Below are 25,795 nucleotides of genomic sequence, written 5' to 3' on the forward strand. Positions count from 1 at the left end.
CTGACAGTATTGACATCTGTCTACTTGTTTTGCTTTGTTATCTGTCTCCCCATTCTAGACTGTGAGCCCGTTGTTGGGTAGGGACCATCTCTATATGTTGCCAACTTCTACTTCCCAAGTGCTTAGTACAGTGCTCTGCACACAGTAAGCGCTCAATAAATATGATTGAATGAATGAATGAAAGTTTGGCTCACAGTCTTAATCCCCATTTTACAGATGAGGGAACTGAGAGGCTCAGAGAAGTGAAGTGACTTGCTCAAGGTCACACAGCAGACAAGTGGTCGTGTCGAGCTTAGGACCCATGACCTCCTGACTCCCAGGCCTGTGCTGTATCCACTACACCATGCTGCTTCTCTTGCATTTGTTGCATTCGTTAAGCGCTTACTATGTGCCAAGCACTGTACTAAGCATTGGGATAGGTATAAGATAATGAGGTCCAAAATGGGGCTCACAATACCAAGCACTGTATTAAGCATTGGGGGTGATTCAGGATAATCAGGTCCCAGTGGAGCTCACAGTCTAAGTAGGAGGGATCACAGGTTTTGAATTCCCACTTTGCAAATGAGGGAACTGAGGCATGAAGAAGCAAAGTGACTTACCCAAGGTCACACAGTGGATAAGAGGCGGAGCAGGATTATTCATTCATTCATTCAGTCGTATTTATTGAGCGCTTATTATGTTCAGAGCACTGTACTCAGCACTTGGGAAGTACAAGTCAGCAACATATAGAGATGGTCCCTACCCAACAACGGACTTGCCAACTTGTACTTCCCAAGCGCTTAGTACAGTGCTCTGCACATAGTAAGCGCTCAGTAAATATGATTGAATGAATGAATAGAAGGGGGAGACAGACAACAATACAAAACATGTAGACAGGTGTTAAAATAATCAGAACAAATAGAGTTATAGCTATAGTGCATATCATTAACAAAATAAATAGAATAGTAAATATGTACAAGTAAAATAAATAGAGTAATAATTCTGTACAAATATATGCAAGTGCTGTGGGGAGGGGAAGGAGGTAGGGTAGAGGTGGGGAATGGGGAGGAGGAGAGGAAAAAGGGGGCTCAATCTGGGAAGGCCTCCTGGAGGAGGTGAGCTCTCAGTAGGGCTTTGAGGAAGGAAGAGAGCTAGCTTGGCAGATGTGCAGAGGAAGGGCATTCCAGGCCCAGGGAAGGACGTGGACCAGGGGTCGAAGGCAGGACAGGCAAGAACGAGGCCCAGTGAGGAGGTTAGTGGCAGAGGAGCGGAGGGTACGGGCTGGGCTGGAGATGGAGAGAAGGGAGGTGAGGTAGGACGGGGCGAGATGATGGAGAGCCTTGAAGCCGAGAGTGAGGAGTTTTTGCTTGATTTGTAGGTTGACAGGCAACCACTGGAGATTTTTGAGGAGGGGAGTAGCATGCCCAGAGCATGTTAAAACTCAGGTCCTCTTATTCCCTGGCCTGTGCTTTTTCCACTAGGCTATGATGTTTCTAAAACACAAGTAACAACTGAGGATCCTTTGAAGTACTGCTAAATTTAAATTCTAACCATAATCGTAGGAGTCTTCATCACCTAACCGTCACTGCCCAGTTCATATCCCCCAGTTAACTTTCTCGTTTCTCCTCTTTTGGAGAAATAGCATCCTTCCTCTAAATTACAGCTCAGGAAACTCAATTCAAAGCAAAGAACCATCTAGAAGCCTTCCCTTCTCTTTAAAATTAGTGTAGTTATCTGAAATTTATCTTGATTGCATGCCTGAGCAATTTGGACCATAAAACACAATTTTTCTTTAATTTTCTGGGTAATTCCGGCAACAGCTGAAGTTTGCCCTAAAATGTATGAATCGTTATAATTGTGATACAAACTTCTCTGAAGAGGATTAAGTTTAAAAAAAAAAAAAAAAAAATAACAGAATTTCATACCAGGCCATGTGGCTTTGTGGAAAGAGCATGGGGTTGGGAGTCAGAGTTGAGGGTTCTAATCCCAGCTCCTCCACTTATCAGCTGTGTGACTTTGGGCAAGTCACTTAACTTCTCTATGCCTCATTTACCTCATCTGTAAAATGGGGATTAGGACTGTGAGTCCCACGGGGGACAACCTGATTACCTTGTATCTACCCCAGCACATAGAACAGTGCTTGACACATAGTAAGTGCTTAACACCATTATTTTTATTATTATATGGTGGGTGTTATTCATAGTTGAAAAATGGTAACTGTTTTTTAACTCGGGTCATTTGGAAATGAATTCAAAACCCCACCAATCCATATTTAATGACATGTTTTGTTGTGGTATTTAGGCATTTTTTAGGAATGATCATGAACATTTCAGATAGTCCGTGTAAACAAACACCATCTGACAACATTGTCTAGGCTTTAGTCATACTTATTGATGGGCAATTCCCGATGGCAATATAGACAGAAAAGCCCAATTTATGATTTCAAGATCCCCAAAAGGACTATGAAACTACCATATCCCTGGAGAGTAAAACTGTATCTCTCTTTTCAATTATTTCAATCCAAAGGAGTAGAGGCAATTTTCTGCAGAGAGAGCATTCTTGCTTTCATGGCAAGTTTTCAGAAGTCAGGATCTTTAGATGGGAGTAATTGGTTTTTGGTTTCTTTTTTTTAGCACGGTTTAATCCAGACTCTTTAGCCAGGTAATTTGCTCACCAGCATGTGAAACACATCCACACCATATGATAAAGGGATCTGCTTAAAAATCAATTCTAAATGGAGTTACATTGAAAATAATCATAATTGTGGTATTTGTTAAGCACTTGCTATGTGTCAAGCATTGTTCTAAGTCCTGGGACAGATACAAAGTAATCAGGTTCGACACAGTCCCTGTCCCACATGGGGCCCACAGCCTTGATCCCCATTTTACAGATGAGGTAAGTGAAGCACAGAAAAGTGGAGTAATTTGCCCACGCTCACACAGGAGGCCTGTGGCAGAGCCAGAATTAGAACCCATGACCTCCTGACTCCTGGGCCCATGTTCTATCCACTGTGCCATGCTGTGCTTCTCATTATTTTGAAAAGTGCTAGAATGCTGAAGAAATGCAAAAAAAAAAGCTAGACTTTTAGAATCCTTTTATGGCCCAATGAAGACCTCCCAGACATACTAGTTAAAACATAAGGTGGTTATTGCTTATTTCACTACTCTTCTTGCCTTATATAGCCATAAAAAGATCTAATTTTATCTGATTTGAGCTCTTATTTTGTTGTTTAACTCCCCTGGAGAGGACTATTTTTTCACTTCATGTGGATGTCTTTTCCAGTGTTTCTATTTCTAAAGGACACACCAGATGCCTTATGCAAGAAGAAACATTTAAAGAACTGCTGTGGATAGAAGTATCTTAAATGACTGCTGTGGGTAGAACTAGCTTTAAATAATTAGTAGGGGTCGAAATATACTTTAGGTGATATGGGTAGAAATATTTTATTTCAAATAACTGATATGGATAGAAATATCTTTAAATGAGTGATATGATAGAGGAATATGTCGACGACTTGTACTTCCCAATTGCTTAGTACAGTGCTCTGCACACAGTAAACACTCAATAAATACGATTGAATGAATGAATGAATATCTTTAAATAACCCATATACAAGGGTAGAAATATCTTTAAATGAGTGCTATGGGTAGAGAATATCTCTAAATGCCTGATGAGGGTAGAAATATCGTACTTTAACTTATAAGGGTAGAAACATCTCACTTTAAATAATGGATATGTGAAGAAATATCTGTAAATAACTAAAAGTAGAAATATTTTACTTGATTGGGTAGGAATAGCTTAATTCCTGGGCAGAAGACTTTTAGAGTAGTATTTGGGAATGATGTGAAAGGATCATTTTTTCTGGATGCAGAAAGTGACCCTTAGAAGCATCATGGCCTAGCAGCTAGATCCCGCGCCTGGGAGTCAGAAGGACCTGGGTTCTAATCCCGACTCCACCACTTGTCCTCCGTGTGACCTTGGGCAAGCCGCTTGACTGTGAGCCCCACGTGGGACAGGGACTGTAAACTCGTGGGCAGGGAATGTGTCTATTTATTGTTATATTTTACCCTCTCGCAAGTGCTTAGTACGGTGCTCTGCACACAATAAGCGCTCAATAAATATGGCTGAATGAATGAACTTGTTTCCATCCCAGTCCTTAGAAGAGTGCTGGGCACATAGTAAGTGCTTACTCTCCCCAGCTTCAAAGCCTTACTGAAAGCCCACCTCTTCCAAGAGGCCTTCCCTGACTAAGCCTCCCTTTCCTCTTCTCCCATTCCCTTCTGTGTCACCCTAACTTGCTCCCTTTATTCTTCTCCCCTCCCAGCCCTGCACCACTTGTGAGAAGCAGCGTGGCTTAGAGGAAAGAGTACGGACTTGGGAGTCAGAGGTCATGAGTTCAAATCCCGACTCCGCTGTGTGTCTGCTGTGTGACTTTGGGCAAGTCACCTAACTTCTCTGTGCCTCAGTTACCTCATCTGTAAAATGGGGATTAAGACCGTGAGGCCCACATGGGACAACCTGATCGCTTTGTATCTCCCCCCGCGCTTAGAACAGTGCTTTGCACATAGTAAGTGCCTAACAAATGCCATTATTATTATTATTGTGTCCATATATGTCATTTGTTTATTTCTATTAATGTCAATCTCCCCCTCTAGACTGTAAACTCCTTGTGGGCACGGAATGGGTCTGTTTATAGTTCTAGTGTACTCTCCCAAGCGCCTAGTACAGTGTTCTGCACACAGTAAGCACTCAATAAATACGACTGAATGATTGAAATGAATGATTGCTTAACGAGCACTATTATTATTATTATTATTATAATTATTATCGGGGGCTAATGTTGTTTTGGTTCTTCGGCAGGATTTGAAGACGGTGCTGTCCCTGCCCCAGTACCCAGGGGAATTCCTCCACCCTGTGGTCTATGCTTGCACTGCAGTGATGCTACTGTGCCTCCTGGCCTCCATCGTTACCTACATCGTGCATCACAGGTAAGAGCCCGCCTCATAATAATAATAATAAGAATAAGAATGGCATTTATTAAGCACTTACTATGTGCAAAGCACTGTTCTAAACGCTGGGGAGGATACAAGCTGATCAGGTTGTCCCACGGGGAGCTCACAGTCTTCATCCCCATTTTACAGATGAGGTAACTGAGGCACAGAGAAGTTAAGTGACTTGCCCAAAGCCACACAGCTGACAATTGGCGGAGCCGTGATTTGAACCCACGACCTCTGACTCCAAAGCCCAGGCTCTTTCCATTGAGCCATGCTGCTTCTCTGCCTCATCCTATCCCGACACTGGCAGTACTCTATAAATGCAATTTTCTGGTTACTTACGTTTGCCTGGAGTGAATTTTTGAAAGAACAGGCTGGCTAAAAAAGTCTCATTCCTGAAATGAATGGGCTACAAAGAATGAAACCTAGGAGATGCTTTTGGTTGATTTAAGAATCGCGGCATTTGTTAAGTGCTTACTATGTGCCAGGCACTATACTGAGCACCGGGGTGGATACAGCAAATTGGGTTGGACACAGTCCCTGTCTTACATAGGGCTGACAGTCTTCAGCTCCATTTTACAAGTGAGGTATCCAAGGCACAGAGGAGTGAATAATAATGATAATAATAATTGCTGTATTTGTTAAGCTCTTACTATGTGCCAGGCACTGTACTGAGCACTTGGGGTTGGGGGGGATACAAGTAAATTGAGCTGGACACAGTCCCTGACCATATAGGGCCCACAGTCTTAATCACCATTTTACAGATGAGGTAACTGAGGCACAGAGAAGTAAATAATAACATAATAATAATAATTGTGGTATTTATTAAACTCTTACCATGTGCTAGGCACTGTACTAAGTGCTGGGGTGGATACAACACATCAGGTTGGACACAGTCCCTGTCCGCATAGGGCTGACAGTCTTAATCCCCATTTCACAGGTAAGGGAACTGAGGACCAAAGTCAAGTGACTTGCCCAAAGTCATGCAGCAGACAAGTGACCAAGCCGGGATTAGAACACATGATCTTCTGATTCCCAGGCCTGGACTCTAGCCACTACACCATGCTGCTTCAATAAGCATGTGATACATGTGATTGGTTGATTTTGAGCCCAATGCTGCTTCTGGAATGAAGTGACCCAGATGCTTAAACACTCAGGCCAAGTCTGCCCAATATGATAGCATTTTCCCTGTCAAGTCCAAGGTGGAATCCCTCCACATAATAATAATAATGATAATACTGATGGTATTTGTTAAGCGCTTACTATGTGCCAAGCACTGTTCTAAGCACTGGGGTAGATACAAGGTGATCAGGTTGTCCTACGTGGGGCTCACAGTCTTAATCCTCATTTGACAGATGAGGTAACTGAGGCACAGAGAAGTGAAGTGACTTACCCAAGGTCACACATCATGAGGAACCACAGTGGGTACACTTGGGGAAGCAGCGTGGCCTAGCAGAGGACCTGGGTTCTAATCCCAGCTCCGCCACTTGTCTGCTTTGCGACCTTGGGTAAGTCACTTCACTTATCAGGGCCTCATGTTATTTCATCTGGAAAATGGAGATTAAATTCTTTTCACTCCAATTTAGACTGTGAGTCCCATATGGGTCAGGGACTCTGCCCAACCTGATTATTTTGTATTTACCCCAGTTTTTTCCTATGGTATGTATTAAGACTTTACTACATATACCAAATGCTGGGGTGCCCACAAATTAATTAAGTTGGACACACTCCATGCTCCACATGGTCTTAATCCCCATTTTACAGACGAGGGAACTGAGGCACAGAGAAGTGAAGTGACTTGACCAGAGTCACACAGCAGACAAATGCAGAGCAGGGACTAGAACGCAGGCCCTTCTGACTTCCAGGTCTGTGCTCTACCCACTAGGCTGGGCTGCTTCTCTACTACAGCTCCTGGCACATAGTAAGCACTTAACAAGAACCATAAAAATCAAAAGAAAAAGAAAGCTATATTTTTTCCAGCAATTGATTTTCTGGTTAGCTACTTCAGATGGAGTGAATTTTTGAAAGAGTAGGCTGGCTAATAAAGTCCTACTCCCGAAATGAATGGGCTAGAAAGAATGAAACCCAGGAGATTCTATTGGTTTAATTAATTAATTCATTCATTCAATCATATTTATTGAGCGCTTACTGTGTGCAGAACACTGTACTAAGTGCTTGGGGAGTACAAGTCGGCCACATATACAGACAATCCCTACCCAACAACAGGCTCACAGTCTAGAAGGGGGAGATGATGATGGTATTTGTTAAGTGCTTACTATGTGTCAGGCACTATATTAAGCACTAAGGTAGATACAAGCAAATCAATCTGGACACAGCCCCTGTCCCATGTGGGGCTCACAGTCTTAATCTCCATTTTCCAGATGAGGTAAATGAGGCATCGAGAAGTGAAGTGACTTGCCCAAGGTCTCAGATCAGACAAGTGGCAGAGGTGGGATTAGACCCATGACCTTCTGATGATGACTTGACACCTGTCCACATGTTTTGTTTTGTTGTCTGTCTCCCCCTTCTAGACTGTGAGCCCGTTGTTGGGTAGGGTCCATCTCTATATGTTGCCAACTTGTACTTTCCAGCGCTTAGTACAGTGCTATGCACACAGGAAGTGCTCAATAAATACGATTGAATGAAGGAATGAAGGAATGAATGAATTCCCAGGCCCAGCCTCTAGCCACTACATCATTCTATTAGGAAAATAAGAAGCATATTGGACCTTTCTTATAACTCCCCCCTAGATAGAGTGTTAAGGTCACTGCAGCAGTTTAAGCTTCCTCAGAGAAAGGTGGCTTTAGATCAGTGGAAGAACACATACTATCAGTCCCTCGTCAGTTTAAAACAAGGAATCAGGTCAACTTCCTTTGGAACCATTTGCTTCTGACAAAAATGTATCCAATTTACCCCACCCAGAATTCACTGCCAAGATATTTGAAGGTCTCCTCTCAAACCTACATCGCCAAACGGTGTTTTTCACTCCTATAAACACTGCCGTGACTTTTAGAGAAATAATGTGACAAGATTATTAATTATTTAAGTAAATAAACGATGAATTAAGTGCAATTAATCTAGTCTCTATCATTCGGCTAATGCATTAGATTTGTCACGTCAGGCCCATTACATAGTCAACTTCGATGTAAGGCTTCTTCATCAGGCCTGATTTTCCATTATTGAGGGGACAAAGCATTTGGAAAATAAGGATTTTTAAGACTGTATTTCTGAATGCGTAATGATTTTTCTTGGGTTGCACAATCAAAATGTGGATTCATAAATATTCTATATTAATTTCCCACAGCACAATCCGAATCAGTAGAAAAGGATGGCACATGCTTCTCAATTTCTGTTTCCACACTGCTCTTACATTTGCCGTTTTTGCTGGTGGAATCAATCGCATAAAATACCCAATTATTTGTCAAGCTGTAAGTATCATCATTACCTTTATTTCTCTGCAAAGCATAAGCTGTGTTTATTGACTTTCTGCTGAAAGAGACATTTGTGATAATTGCTTATTTGTGCAGTAGTGTTTTGGCCAATTTTCAAATACTTTAATGAAGGGAATAGTACTGGATATGGATTGCATTTGTTTCAAGAAAGTAGCAGATCATCTTACTTTGACCTCACGAAAGTTATTTTTAAATTTAGCCAATTGGCTTTATTGTCATTTTAATTAATATTTTACTCTGCAATTAAATAGCACTCTTTCCGTATGTTATTCCTACCCTAACAAATTTTTATATTGTGCTAGTTCAGCGCTTACTATGTGCCAGGCGTTGTACTAAACAATGGGGTAGCTACAAGCTAATCAGGATGGACACAGTCCATGTCCTGCATGGAGCTCGTGGTCTTAATTCTCGTTTTGAGGTAACTGAGACACAGAGAAGTGAAGTGACTTGCCTGAGGTCACACAGCAGACGAGTGGCAGTGGTAGACTATAACCCAGGACTTTCCAACTCCCAGACCAGTATTCTATCCACTAGAGTACGCTGCTTCTCTAAAGTCCTAAAAGAAATGGAAATATGAATTAAAGTCCCATTCTGCTCCGAACTCTATTAGCAATGAGACGTATAATTGCTGTTGATACCCTCTAGTCTTCAAAGGGACTCTCTAGTGGAGGTTCAGGTGACTGAAAATAATTGTGCTGATGAGCTCTTTCTATGACTGGTGATGAAAGTCAGGCTATCCTAATACTATAGACCTTCTTTTCTCACATCTAATTTAGAAGTAGAGTTTTATAGCATCGGAGCACTCAAAAGGATCAAAAGAAATCATCCCCAGAAATAAATCTTGACTTGACCCCATGACCTAGCCAGACTTTCTTAAGAAAGACATAAATTTTCCTGGGGCTTGTGACAACCTTGAAAAAGGACAGAGCCTACTGGGTTGGTGAGAGGAGCATATTTCTTTGTTCATTTTTTTATGATGAAGTTTGAAGCTGACAATAAGGACTGGAAAACTGCCTCCTTTTTTTTCAGCTGCCTTTTCAATCTTCCAGTAGATTTCCACAGATGTGAAATTTCTTTGTTGTCAGGATAGGAACTCTGTATCTGAGCCTCATCCCTTCCTTCCTAATTGCTTAGTATTAATAATAATTAATAATAATAACAATTCTGGTATTGTTAAGCACTTACTATGTGCCAGGCACTGTACTTAAATTATTTATGTATTTATTTATTTATATTGATGTCTGTTTACTTGTATTGATGTGTGTCTCCCTGCCTCTAGACTGTGAGCGTGTTGTGGGCAGGGATTGTCTCTCTTTATTACTGTATTGTACTTCCCCAAGTGATTAGTACAGTGCTTTGCCCACAGTAAATGCTCAGTAAATACTATTGAATTAATACAAGCAAATCGGGTTGGACACAGGCGCTGTCCCTTATGAGGTTCACAGTCTCAATCCCCATTTTATAGAGGAGGTAACTGAGGCTCAGAGAAGTGAAATGACTTGCCAAGGTCACACAGCAGACAAGTGGAGGAGCCAGGATTAGAACCCAGGTCGTTCTGACTCTCAGGCCTGTGCTCTTTCCACTAAGCCATGCCGAAGCGCTTGATAGATGCTATTACTACTGCTGAAAGTGTGGAAAGAGGGAGTAATTTGAGAGGGAGGGGGGCTCCCCCACAAGAGGGGGAGGGGACAACTCTCAAGTGCTGCCCATCAAAGGGGAGGCAGCCCACCCTCACAATACTCCATTCCCCCTGCCCCCCAGTCTGTGTGAGTTAAGCAAGAATAACCCATACATAGTCTTCCTTGTATAATAACAATCATTGTAGTATGTGTAAATAATAATAATACTTATGATTATGGTATTTGTTAAGCACTTACTATGTTCCAGGCACTGTAGTAAGCGCTGGGGTGGATACAAGCAGATGAAATTGGACCCAGTTCCTGTCCCACTTAGGGCTCACAGTCTCGATCCCCATTTTACAGATGAGTTAACTGAGGCCCAGAGAAGAAAAGTGACTTTCCCAAAGTCACACAGTAGACAAGTGGCAGAAAAAGGATTAGAACTCAGGTCCTTCTGACACCCAGGCCTGGGCTCCCTCCACTAGGTCTCACTGCTCTCTCCTGAGAGAATATGAGTATGAGTTCTGGGAACTTTATAGTAACGTCTGTCTCCCCCTCTAGACTATAAACTCATTTTGGGCAAGGAATGTGTTTGTTTATTGTGATAAATGTACTCTCTCAAACACTTAGTATAGTGCTCGGCTCATGGTAAGCACTCAGTAAATAGCATGAACTGACTGAGTCATGATAGGACACACATCCAGGAGCTGAGAAGCCGTGGCTCCGTCCCTACAGCTGCCTGGACGTGGGCACTGTCCCGCTGCCGTGTGACAGTGCCCACCCCTGAGAGCCTCCTGACCAGAGAGCTGGCTGGCAGTAGTCCCCTGGGAGGAATTCCCCTCTACTGAAAAAATAATAACAATGGCACTCATTAAGCACTTACTATGTGCCAGACACTGTACTAAGTGCCAGGGTAGAGACAAGTAAATTGGGTTGGGCACAGCCCCTGTCCCAAGTGGGGCTTACAGTCTCGACCCCTATTTTACAGGTGAGGGAACTGAGGCACTGAGAAGTAAAGTAACACCAGAACAGACAAGTGGTGGAGTAAGGATTAGAACCCACAGCACTTGTATATATTTGTACAGATTTATTACTCTATTTATTTTACTTGTACATAATTCTATTTATTTTGTTAATGATGTGCATATAGCTTTAATTCAATTTGCTCTGACGATTTTGACACCTGTCTATGTTTTGTTTTGTTGTCTGTCTCCCCCTTCATTCATTCATTCAATCGTATTTACTGAGCACTTACTGTGCGCAGAGCACTGTACTAAGCGCTTGGGAAGTCCAAGTCAGCACATATAGAGACGGTCCCTAGCCAACAATGGGCTCACAGTCTAGATGGGGGAGACAGACAACAAAACAAAACATGTGGACAGGTGTCAAGTCACCAGAATAAATAAAAATAAAGCTAGATACACACCATTAACAAAATAAATAGAATTGTAAATATGTACAAGTAAAATTAATAGAGTAATAAATCTGTACAAACATATATGCAGGTGCTGTGGGGAGGGGAAGGAGGTAGGGCAGGGGGGATGGGGAGGAGGAGAGGAAAAACTGTGAGCCTATTCTTGGGTAGGGACCGTCTCTATATGTTGCCAACTTGGACTTCCCAAGCACTTAGTACAGTGCTCTGCACACAGTAAGTGCTCAATAATACGATTGAATGAATGAATGAATGAACCCATGACCTTCTGACTCCCAAGCCCAGGCTCTATCTACTACACCCTGCTGCTTCTAGACTGTGAGCTCATTGTGGGCAGGGAATGTGTCCGTTTATTGTTATGTTGTACTCTTCCAGTCGCTTAGTCCAGTGCTCTGAACATAGTAAGTGCTCAATAAATATGATTGAATGAATGAATGAACAAAGGGGCATTCTTGCTTGGGAGGAAGGTCTTGAGTTGTAAATGTCCTCAGGGAACCTGGAACCCAGCCAAGTCCAGCAGCAGGAAGCAGCGAGGCCTAGTGGAAAGAGCACGGGCCCGAGTCATGGGTTCTAATCCCTGCCCTACCATTATCTGTTGTGTGGCCTTGGGCAAATCATTTTACTTCTCTGGGCCTCAGTTACCTCATCTAGAAAATGGGGATTAATAATAACAATAATAATAATAATAATGGCATTTATTAAGCGCTATGTGCTGTTCTAAGCGCTGGGGAGGTTACAAGGCGATCAGGTTGTCCCTCGGGGGGGGGGCGGGAGGGGCCTCACAGTCTTAATTCCCATTTTACAGATGAGGTCACTGAGGCACAGAGAAGTTGAGTGATTTTCCCAAAGTCACACAGCTGACAATTGGTGTAGCCAGGGTTTGAACTCATGACCACTGACTCCAAAGCCCAGGCTCTTTCCACTGAACCACGCTGCTTCCCTTAAGAGTAAGATTAAGACTGTGAGTCCCATGTGGGACAGGGACTATGACTAACCCGATTTGCTGATATCCACTGCAGTGCTTAATAATAATAATAATAATAATAATGGTATTTGTTAAGCGCATAAGCACATAAGTGCTTATGTGCAAATCACTGTTCTAAGCACTGGGGAGGTTACAAGGTGATCAGGTTTTCTCGGGGGGGCTCACAGTTTTAATCCCCATTTTACAGATTAGGTAACTAAGGCACAGAGAAGTTAAGTGACTTGCCCAAAGTCACACAGCTGACAGTTAGCACAGCCGGGATTTGAACCCATGGCCCCTGACTCCAAAGCCCGTGCTCTTTCCACTGAGCCATACTGCTAATACAGTGCCTGACACATACTAAGCACTTAACAAATACCACAGTTATTATTATTATTATTATTATTATTATTGTTGTTATTATTATTATCCCCAGGCCAAGACCCCTAGGGAGTAACCCTAGGGTGGAGGGGAGGCTGTCTCTCTTTTCTTTTTCTTGGACTCCCTTCTGCGCCACCCTGACTTGCTCCCTTTATTCATTCCCCCATCCCAGCCCTACAGTGCTTATGTCCGCATCTGTCATTTATTTATTCATATTAATGCCTATCTCTCCCTCTAGACTGAAAGCTCATTATGAGCAGGGAATATGTCTGTTAGACTGTTCTACTGTACTCTCCCACGTGCTTGGTACAGTACCCCGCACACAGTAAGCACTCAAAAAACACGACTAACTGCCTGACAAACAGGTTTCCTGAGAGATTCTGATAGGCTGGGGATTCTGACAGTTCCAGTTTGTCCCAGACTCTTCCAATCAGTCCCTCAAGCAACAGTATTTATTGAGCGCTTACTATGTGCAGAGCATTGCACTAAGCGCATGGGAGAGTGTGATACTACTGAAGTAGCAGACACGTTCCCTGTCCATAATGAGGTTACAGCTTCCAGAGTTTCCAGGAATGCAGCATGGAAGCTTCTAGAACAGGGACAGGTTCTCCTCCCACTCCCTTCTGTGTCGCTCTAACTTGCTCCCTTCATTCATCGCCCCCTTCCCAGCCCCATAGCACTTGTGTCCATATGTCAATTTATATCTATTAAAGTCTGTCTCCCCCTCTAGACTGTCAGTTCCTTGTGGGCAGGGAATGTATCAGTTTATTGTTATATTGTAAGCTTTCACTCAGAAGCAGCGTGGCTCAGTGGAAAGAGCACGGGCTTTGGAGTTAGAGGTTATGGGTTCAAATCCCGGCTCCACCAACTGTCAGCTGTGTGACTTTGGGCAAGTCATTTAACTTCTCTGTGCCTCAGTTACCTCATCTGTAAAATGGGGATTAAAACTGTGACCCCACCCCCAGTAGGACAACCTCATCATCTTGTAACGTCCCTAGCGCTTTGAACAGTGCTTTGCACGTAGTAAGCGCTTAACAAATACCATTATCATTATTATTCATTCGTATTTATTGAGCACTTACTGTGTGCAGAGCACTATACTAAGCGCTTGGAAAGTACAAAGTCCCACCTCCAACCCTTGTCAGCTGTGTGACTTTGGGCAAGTCACTTCACTTCTCTGGGCCTCAGTTCCCTCATCTGTAAAATGGGGATGAAGACCGTGAGCCCCACTTGGGACAACCTCATGACCTTGTATCCTCCCCAGAGCTTAGAACAGTGCTCAGCACATAGTAAGCGCTTAACAAATACCATCATTATTATTATAACAATTCAGCAAAAGAGACAATCCCTGCCCACAACGGGCTTACAGTCTAGAACCTCTTCTAGAACAGTCTTGTCCTCTCCCAAGTACTCTGCTACATGCCTGCTGTGTGACCTTGGGCAAGTCACTTAACTTCTCTGAGCCTCAGTTACCTCATCTGTAAAATGGGGATGAAGACTGTGAGCCCCACTTGGGATAACTTGATCACCTTGTATCCCCCCCCCCAGCACTTAGAACAGTGCTTCGCACATAGTAAGCACTTAACAAATGCCATTATTATTATTATTACTTAGTGCAGCGCTCTGCACACAGTAAGCACTCGGGAAATACGAATGAATGAATGGGAACAAAAACTCCCCTCAGAGCAGCCACGGCCTCCCCTGGGATCATCTCATCCGGAATCCCCCTCCCATCATCTAGAGGCACTGTTGGACTCGACCCGACTCTCCGGTGCCACCTCTGCCCTCGAAGGCCCCTGGGTAACCCGAGGACTTGGGGACGGTGCCCCTGAAACCTGCATTGTTACGGATGGGCAGGGTCTCACCAGAACGCAGGAACCACCCTGCTCCCATATGGGAAACAAGCTGGCCTAGTGGAAAGAACACAAGCCTGGGAGTCAGAGCCCCTGGGTTCTAATTCCGGCTCTGCCACTTACCTGCTCTGGGATCTTGGGCAAGTTATTTCACTTCTCTGGGCCTCAGTTCCCTCATCTGAAAAATAGGGATTCGCTACTGGTTCTCCCTCCTCCAGTGAGCCTCACATGGGACCTGATTATCCCGTTTCTTTCCAAGCACTTGACATATAGTAGGTGCTTAATAATAATAATAATAATAATAATGTTGGTATTTGTTAAGCGTTTACTATCAATCAATCAATCAATCAATCGTATTTATTGAGCACTTACTATGTGCAGAGCACTGTACTAAGCGCTTGGGAAGTACAAATTGGCAACACATAGAGACAGTCCCTACCCAGCAGTGGGCTCACAGTCTAAAAGGGGAAGACAGAGAACAGAACCAAACATACCAACAAAATAAAATAAATAGGATAGAAATGTACAAGTAAAATAAATAAATAAATAAATAAACAGAGTAATAAATATGTACAACAATAAATATGTACAACAATATGTAAACAATATGTTTACTATGTGCCAAGCACCGTTCTAAGCACTGGGGTAGATACAAGGTAAGCAGATTGTCCCACGTGGGGCTCACAGTCTTAATCCCCATTTTACAGAAGAGGTAACTGAGGCCCAGAGAAGTGAAGTGACTTGCTCAAGGTCATACAGCTGACGTGGCAGAGCCGAGATTAAAACCCATGACCTCTGACTCCCAAGCCTGTGCTCTTTCCATTAAGCCACGCTATCCTGCACACCACTGTTCCACGCTCAGCACAGGGCTGATGAGATGTGCCCTTGCTGAAGTCGAGTTGACTTCCTCTCAGACCCTTCTGCAGAGGGCAACCTCCATTGACTTATGACGTCCTGGTCTCCTGTTAAAAAATAACAGTAATAATCATGGTATTTGTTAAGCACTTACTATAGGCCTAGCACTGTAGTAAGCCCTAGTGTAGATATAAGATAATCAATTTGGACACAGTCCATGTCCCACGTGGGGCTCACAGTCTTCATCTTAAGAGATGACATCTATGGCCTCTTTATATACATTCCCCAAAATGACAAGTGTTGTGTGTATGGTAGTGGGGTAGATTCAGTAATAATAATGATGGCATTTATTAAGCACTTACTATGTGCAAAGCACTGTTCTATTCAGTAGATTCTAGACTGTGAGCCCATTGTGGGCAGGGATTGTCTCTATTTGTTGCTGAATTGTACTTCCCAAGCACTTAGTACAGTGCTCTGCACACAATTAGTGCCCAATAAATATGATTGAATGAATGAATTCAGTGACATAATATAATAATGATGGCATTTATTAAGCGCTTACTATGTGCAAAGCCGTGTTCTAAGCGCTAGGGGGGTTACAACATGATCAGGTTGTCCCATGGGGGGCTCACAGTCTTCATCCCCATTTTACCGATGAGGGAACTGAGGAACAGAGAAGTTAAGTGACTTGCCCAAAGTCACACAGCTGACAATTGGTGGGGGTGGGATTTGAACCCATGACCTCTGATTCCAAAGCCCTGGCTATTTCCACTGAGCCACACTGCTTAATAATAATAATAACTGTGGTATTTGCTAAGCACTTACTATGTACCGAGCACTGTTCTAAGAACTGGTGTAGATAAAGGTAATCATGTCAGACACAGTCCCTATCCCACCTGGGGCTCATACTCTTAATCCCCATTTGACAGATGAGGGAACTGAGGCACAGAGAAGCAAAGTGACTTGCCCAAGGTCACACAGCTGACATGCAGCAAAGATGGGATTAGACCCACGTCCTCTGATTTGTAGGCCTGTGCTCTTTCGGCCATGCCTGTTTCTCAAGACTGACTTCAAAAGACACCATTATTCATTTCATTCTTCTGATTTCACCTGAGTGAAAATTTGATTTAATTCCATCCTTGGTTTGATTTTCTTTTCCCAATAAATGTAACTTCTTTCCGGTAAGGTGTTTTTAGGGGAGCAATAACTAGATAATTATCTGGGACTCAAATCTCTTACCATATGCCATGTATCAGCTCTCTTATACTTCAAATGGCCATCTGTTGATATAATAATGATTTGTTTACCTGCCTATTACTTGATAATGATACACAATTCTTGTGGAAATTGATGTATCTAAATGATTTGAAATTTAATATCTTCCAGAAGAATTCCAAAAATGAATTTTTAAAAATTTCTTCGCGGTGATTATTCGCCACATCCAGGACTAGCTAAAATTATTTTCAATCTTTCCAAAGTGTCAGAAGTGGGAGTAGACAGTTTGGCACCTCGCAAAAAGAACTAAAATAAAACTGATTTTTGTGATGTACTGAACCACAAGATAGCTGGTAGAAACACATTACCAGAACCTCTGTGTCCAACCTTGTATCCAACCTAGGTATCTTGTATCTAGCTCATCGCTTAGTACAGTTCATTGATATTTGCCCCACCCCTAGCCCTGCAGCACTACATATCTTTCACTTTTATGTTATAAACTACTTTAAATTATATGTTACATATTATAAAATAAGCAGCATGGCTCAGTGGAAAGAGCATGGGCTTGGGAGTCAGAGGTCATGGGTTCCCCCTCCTACCTCACCTCCCTTCTCTCCTTCTACTGCCCAGCCCGCAACCTCCGCTCCTCCACCGCTAATCTCCTCACTGTACCTCGTTCTCGACTGTCCCGCCGTCGACCCCCGGCCCACGTCATCCCCCGGGCCTGGAATGCCCTCCCTCTGCCCCTCCGCCAAGCTAGCTCTCTTCCTCCCTTCAAGGCCCTGCTGAGAGCTCACCTCCTCCAGGAGGCCTTCCCAGACTGAGCCCCTTCCTTCCTCTCTCCCTCGTCCCCCTCTCCATCCCCCCATCTTACCACCTTCCCTTCCCCATAGCACCTGTATATATGTATATATGGTTGTACATATTTATTACTCTATTTATTTATTTATTTATTTATTTTACTTGTACATTTCTATCCTATTTTATTTTGTTGGTATGTTTGGTTCTGTTCTCTGTCTCCCCCTTTTAGACTGTGAGCCCACTGTTGGGTAGGGACTGTCTCTATGTGTTGCCAATTTGTACTTCCCAAGCGCTTAGTACAGTGCTCTGCACATAGTAAGCGCTCAATAAATACGATTGATTGATTGATTGATTGATTCTAATCCCAGCTCTGCCGCTTGTCAGCTGTGTGACTTTGGGCAACTCACTTAACTTCTCTGTGCCTCAGTTACCTCATCTGTAAAATGGGGATTAAGATTGTGAGCCCCACGTGGGACAACCTGATCACCTTGTATCCCCCCAGCGCTTAGAACAGTGCTTTGCACATAGTAAGTGCTTAACAAATACCATCATTATTATTATTATTGATGTTTATCTCTCCCTCTTGAGTGTAAGCCCGTTACTGGCAAGGAACATATATGATAATTCTGCTGTATTGTACTCTCCCAAGCACTTAGGCCAGTGTTCTGCACAGAGTAAGTACTCAATAAATACCTTTGATTGATTGATTGATTGATTGATTGATTGACTGGGATGTAGTAAATGTTGAACAAATCCATTAGTATTAGTAGTAGCATTGTTATCATTAGCAAATTCCCCAAGGTTTCCAGTAAAAATTATGTTATCAGGGACTTTGTCCACCATAAACTTCTTGTAACAAGTACTTGCAATATCTCCTTTCACTATCCAAACTGGAGCAATTTTGGCCAGTAAGTCTCTTGAGGATAACACCTCACTCAAACGATCATTTAGTCAATCCCATTTATCGAAGGCCTGGGTTCGCAGAGCACTGCATTAAGTCCTTGGGAGAGTACACTTGAGACAGAGATCCCTGCCCTCAAGGAGCTTACAGAATATTTTAGACTCCCCAAGACTAGCTCAGTTTCTGCAGGAACCTTGTAGTCAGAAGGACCTGGGTTCTAATCCCGGCTCTGCCACTTGTCTGCTGTATGACTGTGGGTAAGTCACTTCACTTCTCTGGGCCTCAGTTACCTCATCTGTAAAATGAGAATGAAGAGTTTGAGTCCCATGTGGGACAGGGGCTGTATCCAACCAGATTACTTTATATCGACCCCAGGGCTTAGTTCATTCATTCATTCATTCATTCATTCAGTTGTATTTATTGAGCGCTTACTGTGTGCAGAGCACTGTACTAAGCGCTTGGAAAGTACAGTAAGGGAATATATAGAGACAGTCCCTACCCAACAACGGGCTCACAGTCTAGAAGTGGGAGACAGACAGCAAAACAGAACAAGTAGACAGGTGTCAATACCATCAAAAGTGCGGTGCCTGGCATAAGGTAAGTGCTTAACAAATACAAATACCATTTTTTAAAAAAGGTGTTTCTCATGAGTGCTCTATAAGAGTTCTACCCAGAATGCTTTGGACATGGTGGGCTAGTCATGCATATTGAAATCAATCAATTTGATGTAACTTCTATTTGACCTATGTCAGTCCCCTTCCAAACAGTGTCTCTGGGGCCAGGTTTCTCTCATTCATTCATTCCATCATGTCGATTGAATGCTTACTGTGTACAAAGCACTTTACTGAGAACTTGGAAGAGTATAATATGACAATAGGCAGGCACATTCCCTGCCCACAACAAGCCTACATAATGATGATAATAATAGTGATAATAATAATAATAATGGCATTTGTTAAGCACTTACTATGTGCAAAGCACGGTTCTGAGCACTGGGGAGGATACAAGGTGATTAAGTTGTCCCATGTGGGGCTCACAGTCTTAATCCCCATTTTACAGATGAGGGAACTGAGGCCCAGAGAAGTTGTGATTGCCCAAAGTCACACAGCTGACAAGTAGTAGAGCCGGGATTTGAACCCATGACTGCTCTGCATGCAGTAATCGCTCAATAAATATCATTGAATTAATGAATGAATGGTCTTCAGCCCTGATTTCCATCATCCCCCACCCCACAACTTACACTATAATGAGGCTTCTACATATTCATTTTGCCAAGTCCTCCATTATTCTCCTTCAAGAAGAGGTAAAACAGATGAAATATAAGTTCTTCCACAAATGCAGCTTATGTTCTCCCTCTGAACGGTTGCCAGAAATCACGAAGCCCTGGAACCATTAGAAAGGCAGTAAAATGGATAGTTATTTTTATTTGCAGCACTTTGCAGCACTGATTACTCCACATGCAAAGATTCTGTCAATAAACAAAATCTGTCTAAGGCATAAAACCTAGAGCTGATATGCATCTGTTTCACCCCTTCTCCCTCCTAAAGCGTGGATGTCTCCAGTTCTAGTTCTCTGTTGCTAAGTGGTCTCAGTGTTGCTGGGTCAACCCCATAGTTCCTTCCAAAGTTCACCCCCAGAGTGTGGGAAGAAAAGAGTGTGCAGCATTGGCTGAAGAGATTTCAACTCAGCTCTGAGTTTTACACTCTTCTTAGAAACTGATGAATATATGTGGGAAATGTGTGAGAAAATATGGGAATATTTAAAAAACCCCAACAACAGTCAACCACTTTCAAGCACCGAGTAGATGATATGTGGAGAAGCAGCATGACCTAGTGGAAAGTACACAGGCCTGGGAATCAGAGGACCTGGGTTCTAATCCCAGCTCCGCCGCTTACCTGCTAGGTGATCTTGGGTGAGTCTCTTAACTTCTCTGTGCCTCAGTTGATTCATCTGTAAACCAGGGTTTAAGATTGTGAGGTTATGTGGACCACAGACTGTGTCCAACCCGATTGCTTGTATCTAATCCCGTTGTTTTGTACTGTCTGGCAGGTAGTGTTTAACAAACACCATAAAGAAGTGAGCTTTCAGTAAATACTTTTACTGCTACTATGATCTTTGTCCACAAAGAGTGTTTCTGTTTGGCAATAAATGAAGAATATGATTTTTCTTGACACTGATCCAAAATTTCTTGCAAGTAGGGGAATTTCGGTTTTTTGGAATGTGAAGACAAATTACATTTTGAGTTCCTCTCAAGATGACCTTAAGAATAATAATAATAATTGTATTTGGTAAGCACACTATGTACCAAGTACTGTACTAAGCACTGGGGTAGATACAAGTTAGTCAGACAGTCAATCATATTTATTAAGCACTTACAGGGTGCAAAGCATTGTACTAAGTGCTTGGGAAAGTACAATATAACTTTATAACAAACATTCCCTGCTCACAGTGAGCTTACAATCTAGAAGGGGGATGGAAATGAATGTAAACAAATAAAATTGCAGATATGTACATAAGTGCTGTGGGATTGGAATGGGGGCTGAATAAAGGGAGCAAGTCAGGGTGATGCAGAAGGGAGTGGGAGATGAGGAAAGGAGGGTTTAGTGTGGGCAGATTTAGTCAGGGCAGACCTCATGAGGAGCTGGGCCTTCAATAAGGCTTTGATGCAGGGTAGAGTAATCACCTGTCCGGGTTGTCATGTTGTCAGGTTAGACACAGTCATTGTTTGACATTAATCGATGTCAGTCAATAAATCGTATTTATTGAGCATTTACAGTGTGCATTTGGGAAAGTATGATATAACAGAGTTGATAGACGTGTTCTCTGGCCAAAATGTGCTTACAGTCTAGATGGGGAGATAGACATTATTAGAAATAATATAGTTGGACATAAGTGCTGTGGGGCTGAGGATGGGGTGAATAAAGGGGACAGATCCAAGTCAATGGGGTTCACAGTCTAAGAGAGAGAACAGGTATTGAATCCCCATTTTAGAGCTAAGGAACTTTAAACACAGATAATTGAAGTGACAGTCCAAGGTGGCCCACCAGGTGAGTGGCAGAGTCGGGATTAGAACCCTGGTCCTCTGAATCCTAGACTCCTGCTGTTTCCCCTAGGCCCAGGAACTACCTTTCTAAAGAGTTCAGCCTTGCAGTTACCCATTTAACCACTTGCACACACTAATAATAAAAGTCAGAAGAAAAGAGGAAGTTTCTTCCTCCAGGAGACCTTCCTGGATTCATCTCATCTTCCCAGCGTGCAGCGTGGCTCAGTGGAAAGAGCTCGGGCTTTGGAGTCAGAGGTCATGGGTTCAAATCCCGACTCTGCCAATTGTCAGCTGTGTGACTTTGGGCAAGTCACTTCACTTCTCTGGGCCTCAGTTACCTCATCTGTAAAATGGGGATTAAGACTGTGAGCCCACCCCCCGCCCATGGGATGACCTGATCACCTTGTAACCTCCCCATTGCTTAGAACAGTGCTTTGCACATAGTAAGCACTTAATAAATGCCATTATTATCATTATTATTATTATTCACCCACTCCCAATTCATCCCCTCTCCATCTCCTGAGCACCTGGTTTTCACTCTTCTCTCTTCCCTCTTTCTCCATCCCCCGTCACACTTATGTATGTAACTTTAAACTCTGTCGCTTGCCATATTGTAAATTATTTTAATGTCGATCTTTGCCATTGGATTGTAAACTCTTTGAGGGCAGGGATCAAGGCTACTGACTCTATTATACTCTGTCAAAGCCTTAGTGCTGTCATTTGCATGGAATAAGTGATCAGTAAATGCTTTTGATTGATTGAAGAGAATTGATTTTATTGATTTTACCAGCTTTGTGACCTGGGACGAAAGTAGGCCAGGTTTGTAAAAAAATCATGTTGGTGAAAATGAACTGCAAGTGTTATTATGAATATTATGTTATTTGTTAAACAGTTACTACGTGCCATGCATTGTACTAAGTGCTAGGATAGTTACAAGATATTCTGGTTGAGCACAGTCCCTATCCTACAGTGGACCTCGTAGTCTAAGTAGGAGGGGAGTAGAATTTAATCTCCATTTTACAGGGGAGAAAACTGAGGCACAGAGAACTTAATAATAATAATAATGGTATTTATTAAGAGCTTGCTATGTGTAAAGCACTGTTCTAAGCACTGGGGAGGTATCAAGGTGATCAGGTTGTCCCACGGGGGTCTCACAGTCTTAATCCCCATTTTACAGATGAGGTAACTGATGCACAGAGAAGTTAAGTGACTTGCCCAAAGTCACACAGCTGACAATTGGTGGAGCTGGGATTTGAACTCATGACCTCGGACTCCAAAGCCTGTGCACTTTCCACTGAGCCACGCTGCTTCTCTAAGTATCTTAGTGAAGGACACACAGTTGATAAGTAGTGTGGAAAACAGCCTGGCTTAATGGATAAAGCACGGGCCTGGGAGTCAGAAGGACTTGGGTTCTGATCCTGGCTCCCTCGCTCATGTGCTGTGGGACCTTGGGCAAGACACTTCACTTCTCTCGGCCTCACCTCATCTGTAAAATGGGGAATAAGAGTGTGAGCCCCATGTGGGACAGGGACTGCGTCCAGACCTAATTAACTTGCATGTATCTCAGCACTTAGAACAGTTTTGGCATAAAGTAAGTGATTGACAAATATTATTATTGTTATTATTATTATTACTAAGAGACAGAGACAGAATTAGAATCCAGGTTCTCTGACTCTCAGGCCTAGGCTCTTCCCCTAGGTCATGCAGTTTCTCATGCTCCTGTTGCCAGGACTGTTGAAATCCTCAAAGCAACCAAAGTTATTTCCATAGCAATGATGCATTACACGGGCTGAGATTCATTTCAAAGCCATGCAGCAAGGACGTTGATTGGTCTTCAGAGACCTCTACCCATATCTTAGACTTGGCTTCATGGACTCCGTCCTCTCCTGGTTCTCTCTTATCTCTCTGGCCGTACATTCTCAGTCTCCTTTGTGGGCTCCTCCTCCCCCTCCCCTCCCCTTACTGGAGGAGTTCCTCAAGGGTCAGTTCTTGGTCCCCTTCAGTTCGCCATTTATACTCACTCCCTTGGTGAACTCATTTGCTCCCACGGCTTCAACTATCATCTCTACACAGATGACACCCAAATCTACATCTCTTCCCCTGTTCTCTCTCCCTCCCTCCAGGCTCGTATGTCCTCCTGCCTTCAGGACATTTCCACCTGGATGTCCGCCCACCACCTAAAGCTCAACATGTCAGAGATTGAGCTCCTTATCTTCCCTCCCAAACCCTGTCCTCTTCCTGACTTTCCCATCACTGTGGATGGTACTACCATCCTGCCCGTCTCACAAGGCCGCAAGCTTGGATTCATCCTTGACTCTGCTCTCTCATTCACCCCACACATCCAATCTGTCACCAAAACCAGCCGGTCTCACCTTCACAACATTGTCAAGATCTGCCCTTTCCTCTCCATCCAAACCACTACCTTGTTGGTTCAATCTCTCATCCTATCCTGACTGGATTACTGCATCAGCCTCCTTTCTGATCTCCCATCTTCCTGTTTCTCCCCACTTCAGTCTATTCTTCACTCTGCTACCCAGATTATCTCTGTAGAGAAACACTCTGGGCATGTCACTTGCCTCCTCAGAAATCTCCAATGGTTACGTGTCAACCTTCGCATGAAGCAAAAACTCCTCACTATTAGCTTCTAAGCTCTCCATCCCCTCTCCCCCTCCTGCTTCATCTCCCTTCTTTCTTTCTCCAGCCCAGCCTGCACCCTCTGCTCCTCTGCCCCAACTAACCTCCTCACTGGGCCTCGTTCTCGCCTGTCCCGTCATCGACCCCTGGCCCATGTCCTACCTCTGGCCTGGAGTGCGCTCCCTCCACACATGCGTGAAACTAGCTCTTTTCCTCCCTTCAAAGCCCTACTGAGGGCTCACCTCCTCCAGGAGGTCTTCCCAGACTGAGCTCCCCTTTTCCTCTCCTCCACCTCCCTTCCCCATTACCCCCTCCCTCCCTCTGCCCTACCCCCTTCCCCACCCCACAGCACTTGTGTATATTTGTACATATTTATTACTCTATACATATTAATGATGTGTATATACCTCTAATTCTATTTATTTTGACAGTATTGACACCTGTCTACTTGTTTTATTTTATTGTATGTCTCCCCCTTCTAGACTGTGAGCCCGTTGTTGGGTAGGGACCATCTCTATATGTTGCCAATTTGTACTTCCCAAGCGCATAGTACAGTGCTCTGCACACAGTAAGCACTCAATAAATATGATTGAATGAATTGAATGAATGAATTAGACGATATCCAGGGGCAGAGGAAATAGGAAGAGAACCAGCCTGATGTGAACCTACACTGTGTCTACACTTGCTGCCTTGAATTCCTCTCCTCCAACTCTCTCCTGGACCCCTTCCAACCTGGCTTCCACCCCCTCCACTCCACTGAAACCTCCCTCTCAAAGGTACCCAGTGACCTCCTTCTTGCCAAATCCAACGGTTCCTATTCCATCCTAATCCTCCTCGACCTCTCAGCTGCCTTCGACACTGTGGACCATCACCTTCTCCTCAACACACTACCCAACCTTGGCTTCACAGACTCCATCCCCTCCTGGTTCTTCACTTATTTTTCCAGTCGTTCATTCTCAGTCTCCTTCGTGGGCTCCTCCTCCCCCTCCCATCCCCTAACTGTGGGGGCGGGGGGGTCCCTCAAGGTTCAGTTCTTGGTCCCTTTCTATTCTCCATCTACACTCACTTCTGTAGTGAACTCATTCGCTCCCACAGCTTCAACTATCATCTCTATGCAGATGACACCCAAATCTGTATCTCCTCCCCTGTTCTCTCTCCCTCCTTCCAGGCTTACATCTCCTCCTGCCTTCAGGATATCTCTACTTGTATGTCCTCCTTCCACCCCAAGCTCAACATGTCCAAGACAGAGTTCTTTATGTTCCCTCCCAAACCCTGTCCTCTCCCTGACTTTCCCATCACTGTGGACAGCACTACTGTCCTTCCCATCTGACAAGCCTGCAAACTTGGTGTCATCCTTGACTCCACTCTTTCATTCACCCCACATATCCAATCTGTCAACAAAACCTGCCAGTCTCACCTTCACAATGTCTCTCCATCCAAACCACTACCACATTAGTACACTTATCCTATCCCTACTGGATTACTGCATCAGCCTCCTTTCTGACCTCCCAACCTCCTGTCTCTCCCCACTTCAGTCTATACATTACCCTGCTTCCCAGATTATCTCTCTACAGAAACATTTAGGGCATGTCACCCAACTCCTCAAAAATTTCCAGTGGTTGCCTATCAACCTCCGTATCAAACAAAAACTCCTCATTATTGGCTTCAAAGC

The 25,795-nt window shown here is 43.6% G+C and overlaps 1 protein-coding gene across 1 annotated transcript in view; it reads left to right on the forward strand.

The window, feature by feature from the left end:
• ADGRA1 (adhesion G protein-coupled receptor A1) overlaps positions 1-25,795 on the forward strand; it is a 732,027-nt gene that overhangs the window by 598,089 nt on the left and 108,143 nt on the right. Inside the window, exons 15-16 of the mRNA XM_038744384.1 lie at positions 4,840-4,967; positions 8,278-8,401. Of these exons, the coding sequence (XP_038600312.1) occupies positions 4,840-4,967; positions 8,278-8,401 (252 nt within the window). The remainder of the gene's footprint in view (positions 1-4,839; positions 4,968-8,277; positions 8,402-25,795) is intronic.

This window comes from Tachyglossus aculeatus, chromosome 3, assembly GCF_015852505.1.
Source record: "Tachyglossus aculeatus isolate mTacAcu1 chromosome 3, mTacAcu1.pri, whole genome shotgun sequence".
Taxonomy (NCBI): domain Eukaryota; kingdom Metazoa; phylum Chordata; class Mammalia; order Monotremata; family Tachyglossidae; genus Tachyglossus; species Tachyglossus aculeatus.